An 8,636-nucleotide genomic window follows, 5' to 3' on the forward strand; every position below is an offset into this window, starting at 1 on the left:
TTTCTAATGGTAAAGAAGTTTCTTAGAAATTTTAATTTAATATAGTCTAAAATTATCTTTAAATTTCAGTAAATTAGAAACTTTTCAAATTTTGCAAATTTTAATTTACTTAGTAACAGTAAATTAAACATTGTAAAGAAATAAAAGCATCAACTAACATCTATAATCCAGTTAATATGAACCAATTTATTATAAGAACAAACTTTTCAACTGTCTTTAACCTTCAACAATTGAACCTATAAGAGCAGATGTTTTCATATTAACTGGATTACAGGTGTTAGTTGATACTTTTAATGTATCTCATCCAGTTTTGAAATATCTTTAATTGTAAAGAATATTAAAACATTAAAAAATATTGCTCATGGAATTGTATAAGCTATTATAAGCTTAGGTCTATACATATTAAACATTATAATAAGAAAATAATAGAAACTATTGTTTTTATTGTTTTTACAAATATGAGTAATCAAATTTAATGGCTTGTAATACTTTTATTAGTAACGGCAAATGAAATATCATAGAATAATTTCATAGCAAAAAAATTGACACTAAACAGCAGTTTTTCAAATTGGACCACAATAAATAATATCAATATAAATATATGAAACATACTACATATACATATCACTGCTACATATCACTATTAATGAAAAAATATCCAAATATCAAAAATATTTATCTTAAATATTTTGTTGATAAAGCTTGAGAATAACTCCATACATTACAGATATAACATACATATTCTATAAATTTTAACCCCATACAGCAAAAACATTCTATCCATGACAAAAAATAGTTTTCAGGTTTTCACACATGTTATGGAAGTTTCTCAAACAAATCCATTTCAAGCTATCTAGAGAGAACTGTTTTTAGAAAACACAAGACCTTTCAGGTCTTTACCGTTATCAGGAATCAAGAGGTAAAGATCATGGCATCTTCTCTTGATTCTTGAAGAATTTAAAGCCTGAAAGCACTTTAGGTAGAAAATTAAAGTGAACTGCCTTTCTCAGATTTAACAGAAAACTTTATTTAGATGTCAAAACATTTTCACTTAATTATTCTTATATAAAATATTAAGATAAATCAGTTTCATATATCATTTCAGTAATGTACTAATTATTATAGGCATAATTTTTCAAAAAATTTGATTATTAAAATTTATAGGTACTGTACATATCATTGTACAGAAACTTCCTATAATTATTTTATTTATCCTACTACAATTACCTAGTTGTATTACATAATACAAATATAAACATGATAAAGAAGGTATAAATTCAATCTATATATATTTATTTATTTATTTATTTAACTGTTTAAAAAAATTTATATATATATAATTTTTTTTAAACAGTAATAATTTAATAACCAATTGTTATATTCCCTTAAATAATAAATATATCTAATTATGAGAAAATTTTAGAAGCCTATATATTAGTCACATTTTGTTACATATGTTAAACTTCTCAATTATTGAAAATGGACATTAGTGCAATGTTTTAATAACATTGATACCAATAGCTTAAGTGAAATTTTAACAAACTTAAGAAACTCCAATAAGTCAAACTTAATTTTATAATGTTTCTCAAGTACTTTCAAGCAATCAAACCCATCGTAAGGAGATGCAAAACCGGCCTGCCGGACGACAAAGTCACCTTGGTGTCAAGACGTGCAAATTCGAATAATTGGCCCGGCCATCAGGCCAGTTTACTTTTGCATCTCCCAACGATTACTGTTTTCAAAGCTAATCAAGAAACAATGTAAATTAACGAGCTCCAACGAAAAGCAGACTAAGTCTATTAATTCAAGAAATTGAAATTTTATTCATTATTTATTAATCTTTGAAATGATTAAAACATACGTTTACATTACATTTTCATACATTTACCTCATAAACAATCATTCAACGTAGAAGACGAATTCAAGTGCTTATACAAAATAAGTTTGACTATTTAAATTGAATTCATGAATATTTCATATTACAAAAACACACAAGTATATCTGTAAGAAATATTTACTATACTACCGTATGTAATCAAACATATGATTCACTTATCCAACTGTTATAGTCATGTAGATATTACTTAGAAAAAACATATCTACATTTCAAAAAAAAAAAAAAAACTATTAGAAAGTTGCTTTAAAATATAAAAAACTGGGATATTTTTAGCATGACTCATTAACCATTACTTTAATGATTGTAAATAGTCGAAGCTAGCATATGCCCATGTATGTAAGGCGCTTGCTTATCTTCCACACCACATGACTTGTCATTCGAACAGTACCCAAATATTATATAAATTAGGTAAATTTCATTATGTAAATTTCACACAGTAACACGTGCGAGTCATCTTGTGAATTTCGAACGTAATTCAACGAGATGTTTTCATATTGTTTATTATTTACAGAAAAAACTCCCACTTCAGATAACGAGAAATGGAGGAAAAACTGTGGACACGTCACGATACTTTTAAGACGTAAAAAGAAATTTATCCAATTATATAACGAGAGATAAAATATTACAAGAGGTAAGAGATACCTTGTATAGAAAAGTCGGTGAAATTGCCTTCGGGTGTACGAGCCATCTTTCGTAAAAGTTTAAATCAAAATTATTCGGTAACTTCAACTTTTCCCGATAATATTCCCTGTTAGTCTTTTTTAAAATAAACGTTTGGTGGCGCTCTCCGAATTTAATTCCTAGCGTGAATTTATGGCGGAAAATAAAAATATATATGTATTTTTTAAATTTTATTTACTGTTGTTATTTTTTTTATTATTTATTAACTTATGTTAGCGTGTTATATAAAGGTTGAAACATATATTTAATTTAAACAGTTTACTTTTATTGAAATTTTTTTTCCTTCTATTTTTTCCTGTTAATATGAATGTTCTTATCGGCGTTTTTCATTTCGAGTTAGAAATAACTCGTGGATCCCGTTCTTCACTTTATAAAAATTCTAAAATCTATTTAAATATTTTTCCGATCATCATCTGTCGGATGTATTTTCAAAATTATTTTCGCTGGCTCATTTAATATAATCATATAAAATCGAATCAAATTTTACAATAAAGACAAGCCTTTAAATCAAAATTTATGCTAGATTAAAAACAAAGATGCCTTTTTCCATTGCCATTCTATTAATATGAAGCGTAAAACGAATAAAATACGTAGAATATTAGATTGAGCCGGGGGCGACGCGTGGGGTCATTGCGCCACCCATTTCCTTTTCGGTTAATGTTACCTTAGGTAGCCAAGATGGCGGCTCGTCTCTAATTCCAGCAAGGAAACAGTGGGACGCACGTTCTAACCAAACCTAACCTATTCTAATAATTTGGTTGCTAATGATGGTAATTTATTAGAATAGGTTAGGTTAGAACGTGCGTCCCACTGTTTCCTTGATGGAATTAGAGACAAGCCGCTATCTTGGCTACCTAAGGTAACATTAACCAAATCAGGACGAGATCGTAGTAAAATGCAATAGTAAGTAGCGAGAAACAGAAATGAGTAATTAACTCATTTATGATCATACTGATTTGCATACATAAACGTTGTATTTATAAAATTTCTTTTCACCATCAAAATATTCTATACGAGCAAAATATTTCCATTTCGTAAAAATGGAGTGAAGATAAAGAAATGATATTTGGCATGGTGATTTGTATACAAGGAGCATTGGTGCTATTAAATTTTGGTGATGAGAGATCGAGAAAGTCGTGTGTCTCAAAAGGGGTAGGACTTAATTAAGATTTTATTCCATTATTAACATTTATAACCTCTGAATTTCAAATTTTCGAAGTTGCTCTATATGTCGCTTGATTTCTCCCTTCATCGAGTTGGACAATATAATAGTTACCAAGTTTATGATTGGTTCCATATTTCAATATGGGCTTACGCTTGTTATTAATAAGAAAAATTTTTACTTATATTCTCTTCCTCATTTGGAGAGTTCGTGTATTTGATTAATTAATTAATTAAATCCATTGTTCAAACTTCTCCTCGTGGCACGAACGCATTTCATCCAGCTTGATACGAGTATGACGATTCAGATACTTTTCAGCTGCGATTTCCCATTTTCCAGCGGAATTGCTCTATAACGGAAAAAAATCTCCTGAATTTTTAAATTTATTCGTGGATGTTCGGGAATTATAGCTTTAACTTGAGTCTCACCATTTGGACATTTATTCTAAAGGATATTTTTTTTTTTTTTTTTTTTACAAAATTTTTATGATAATTACTTACAATTAATTAAACTGTTTACACTTACTTGTTAATAAAACATTTAACACCTTCTATCGCTGAGAATACTTTAATTAATTAAACGTTTTCAGCCTAATGGAATAGGCCAAACCTGAGGATGGCCTTTTTTTTTTTTTTTTTTTTTTTTTAAACTCTTTCCGCCCTGTGGGCACTAAGAGGGCCTCTTTTAGAAAGCCCATTATGGGTTCGGCCAGGCCCACAATGGGGCGACCGGGTGGTGAGGGACGGGGCCCGACATATCCGAACGGACCACCCCCCGAAAAATTCTTGGGATTATTCGACCCGTTCGGATTCGATCCCGGGTCCCCCAGAGCGGTAGGCTGCCACCTTGACCGCTCGGCCATCCGGCCGTCAAAGGGATGGCCTGTTCCATTAGGCTGAAAACGTTTGTGTTTAATTAAATAAAGTATTCTCAGCGATAGAAGGTTTTTAGAAAAGCTGAGTTTGATATTTAATTAAACTGTTTACATATTATAAATTTTTGTTGTCAACTTAATTTTTTTTTTCATTAATAACGTTTCCAGTTCTTTAATTTACTAGGCTACATCAAAATTACCGGTAAATTATTTTAGTTCTTTTTTATGTACTCTATCATAATTTACAGTTTTTTTCTTATGTGTCAACTAACATCCGGCAAACAAATTTTTTTTGCACATTTTGAATATTTATTTAAATCTTATCTATCGAGGGTGCTGTTGAAATATTTACCTTAAAATTCTTCAATATTTTTTAAATTTCAAACAATGCACTTCTTCAACTGGGGAGCACCTTCATGAAGAGGAAATGCTCGTGTTTATTGCCTTATAATTTTGTATTTTTGAAATACAATTTGAAAAAACTGTATACCTATAAATTTCCCTTGACGTCCGTCCGTCTTAATCTCGAGAACGGAGACCATTAGATAAAATCCGAGACCAGATGTGAAAACCTTAGGGACAGGAGACCCCAATTAACTATATATGCAGTGGCGTAGCGAGGGGTGTATCATGCACAGGGCGCCACTCGCAGAGGGGCACCCAATGGTCTCCAAGACAAATTATATGTGTTTCTGGAGGGGGAGGGGAGCGCCAATAAAGTGTCGTGCACCGGGCGCCAGTTATGTTCGCCACGCCACTGTATATATGAACTTCCGATGCAAACCGGAAGTCACGTTTATTCAATCCAAAACTCCCCCCTCCCCGAAAGCAGTTAATAGATGACCGGCACGACTCTATTGTTAAAGGAAAAGTATGATGTACAGGGGCAAGCCACTACTAATTTGAGGTGGATAGCGTATATTTTAAATTAAATAAACTAAAAAATATGATTAAAAATTGCAAGCCGGTATTGTGACGATGTCAAAACAAATAATTGCTCTTTTTTTAAATACACTTTAAAGTTCTGTTTAAATGAATATTTAAAGTCTGTACAGTATATTTGAATTTTTTTCCTTTGTAGACAACTTGGTTTAGGGTTTTTCCTTATTCTCCTTAAACGCAATTAACTATGGATAAATTAACATTTTTAGAGATGTATAACTGATTATTTTGGCGTATTTTATAATTTTTAAAAACAATAAATTATATGAAAGTTTATGTTAATCATAGTTTACGATTTCGAGCATATTTAGTTTTATTTATTAGTGATAGTTCACTGATTTGGGCGCATTTACTTGCAATTCTTACAGTTTATAGTTTTGTTAGATAAAAGAAATGCATGCAATTTATAAGTTTATATCTGATATATATTTTCGAAAGGCCCGGAAGTATAAAATGTATAATTAAGTTATATAAAACTATAAACCATACAAAGAACAACACAGTTTATAAAAATGTAAACTAGGCTCAAAACTATGTACATTTTCATGCATAGTTTATAGTTTTATATAAGGTTTACAGTTCGTAGCGTTCTTTACATCTTTGTATCAGGTTTACAGTTCGCAGTTGCGGGCACAATTTGCAGTTTTACATACAATTTATAAATTCCGCAACAGTACAGTTTATAAATTTTACAAACAGTCAATAGTTAACATACACAATTTACAATTTAGTCTGCGTTTCGGACGTACGGTAAAGACGATAGAAGGGGAAACCATCAACATATAACATTACCCATTCATTAATGCATTTTTATTCTTTAGGAAGAAGGGGAGGAGGGGGAAAAAAGAGAAAACTTCCAGAATTTAAAAACTCAATTTTTAAATTTTCGAATTTTGGGCGATTATTTCATGTACTGTACGTGAACAATATAATGAGAGTAAGCTGGCAACGGTTGTAGTAAGTCACGTTGTTCGAATGAGTGAATTGACTATTCTTGTGTATTGTTATCTAATGTTGTTTTAATAAGGTGGCACGTGTGTTATACTTTGCTAATTCATTATATACAAGTAAATATGTCACACAAATAATTGAAAAGATTATTTACATAATTATAGTTACGAGCTTATCCATTTGAAAGGTTAACATTCCTAATTATTTACTTTGGATTTTCATAATTTTTACTCTTAAATCAAATGAAGGTCAAAGTATACCTAGGTAACCCCAGTGGTGGCGCTGTGGCCGCGGTTCCGACTGACCTCCCAGAGGGAAGCCCCGGCAGGCCGCCGTGTGCTAAACGTCACTAGTTATTGATTCACGGTAGTTATTTACCTAGGTACACTTTAACCCAAATGAAGTATATTCTCCAGAAATTTAATGAATTTATTTCGTTCATTGCAGTAAAGAATTAGTTAAAGTACAATTACACCTCAGTGAGACGGATGGGACCTTATCAGAGCTGTAGACCATACCCATAGGAGCAAAAAAAGTCGGTTAATGTTACCTATGGTTCCAAGATGGCGGCTCGTCTGATTCCAGTAAGGAAACAGTGGGGATGCATGTTCTAACCTAACCTATTCTAATAATTTTGTTGGTAATAATTATGGTAATTTATTAGAATAGGTTAGGTTAGGTTAGGTTAGGTTAGAATGTGCGACCCCACTATTTCCTTGTTGTAATCAGAGACAAGCTGCCATCTTGAAACCATAGGTAACTAACCCAAAAGTCAAATGAACCATGCCTCTACATGTGACTCCTCGTAAGATGCAGCCCCCTGAAATCAGGTTACGTGCAATCACAAGTCGTATTGCTCTGCTCTATTGCATTTAACTATTTAACCAATGCAACTTTGCTGGTTTTGAGTAGCCCACTTGACTGATTGTGAAGTACTTGATGTTATGTAGTTTTAGAGGGTGAGGGGTTGTCCCCGTGTGGGCACTGAGATACCAGCAATAGCAAGAACCAAAGTGCATTACTACGTGCAGAGCAATGGCAAGCCTTGACTGACACAGAGCATGGAGAATAGGCAGTAAGGTAAACTGACCTCGCAAAGAGTCGCATATGCAGGTATGGTTCCTTTTACGATTTTATTTGTACAGGGAGTCTCAGTGGCGTAGCGTAGTGGGGGCAGCAGGGGTGGCAAAATTTCAATAAATAATAATAATATCTTGTAAAAATTTGACACTGTACAATACACAATAATGATGATTTTTCTTGCTGAAAAGTTCTTTAGAATTACTGTATATTTTAATCTTTTAAATTGAGATACCGAAATAAGGGGGCAGCGAAATTTTCTTCCGCCCCAGGCGGCTGACACCCATTCTAAGCCACTGGGGAGTCTACAATTCTGAAAGTAGGAAACCCTTCATTCAGAGTTTGCATCTTATCTTTTTAGGTTATTTGAATATTTGAATTAAACTAATCCCCCTATGTCTGTGAATAATTGGGACCAAGTAATCCTTTGTGAACATCAAATTCTCAAACTTTGAGTTTCATTTTCAATGTAAATTTGTAATTTGTAAAATTATGTATTACTATAAAAAAAATTTCAGTAAAATGAATAGTTTTATTAAATAAATATACTTTGCAGTAGTTTATATTACTGCAAAAGTCATTGTATTGAAACCAAAAGAAAAAATTAAACAAAACAGTAACATAACTTATGGCAGACACCATACGAATGAACAAGTGCGGTGATTTTTTAACATTTGCCTGTTTGAACATCCAATTCTTGCAAGTGCCAACTCCAGTTTACAGTAGTATATAATTTCTCAATTCCCGAAAGGTCAAAACCTTTCACAAAAGTTGAAATTTTGTTCTATAAATTTCCAGTCACAAATGATCGAATTCCCGAACACTAACATCCTCAAGCATTGAGGGCGTAGTGTATAGTTATATTACTATATTATACAAATTTAAACCTTTTTTTTTTGTTAATACATTTTGTTATATATGTTATAACAAACATATTGTATTTAGATACATTAGCTGTGTTTTAATATTTTAAATTTAATATTAAAACATCTTTGTAAATATTGTGCATGTTATGTAAAAAATTCTGAATATGTGTAATTAAGATTTTG

At 31.5% G+C, this 8,636-nt stretch overlaps 1 protein-coding gene across 1 annotated transcript in view; it reads right to left on the minus strand.

The window, feature by feature from the left end:
* LOC136990748 (tumor protein D54) overlaps nt 1-2,677 on the minus strand; it is a 36,075-nt gene extending 33,398 nt beyond the window's left edge. The window contains exon 1 of the mRNA XM_067289204.1: nt 2,540-2,677. Coding sequence (XP_067145305.1) covers nt 2,540-2,585 — 46 coding nt within the window. The 5' untranslated portion in view covers nt 2,586-2,677. The remainder of the gene's footprint in view (nt 1-2,539) is intronic.
* Between the last annotated feature and the right edge of the window lie 5,959 nt (nt 2,678-8,636).

Source organism: Centruroides vittatus, unplaced genomic scaffold (genome assembly GCF_030686945.1).
Source record: "Centruroides vittatus isolate TY-2023 unplaced genomic scaffold, ASM3068694v2 contig_1031, whole genome shotgun sequence".
In the NCBI taxonomy this organism is placed as follows: domain Eukaryota; kingdom Metazoa; phylum Arthropoda; class Arachnida; order Scorpiones; family Buthidae; genus Centruroides; species Centruroides vittatus.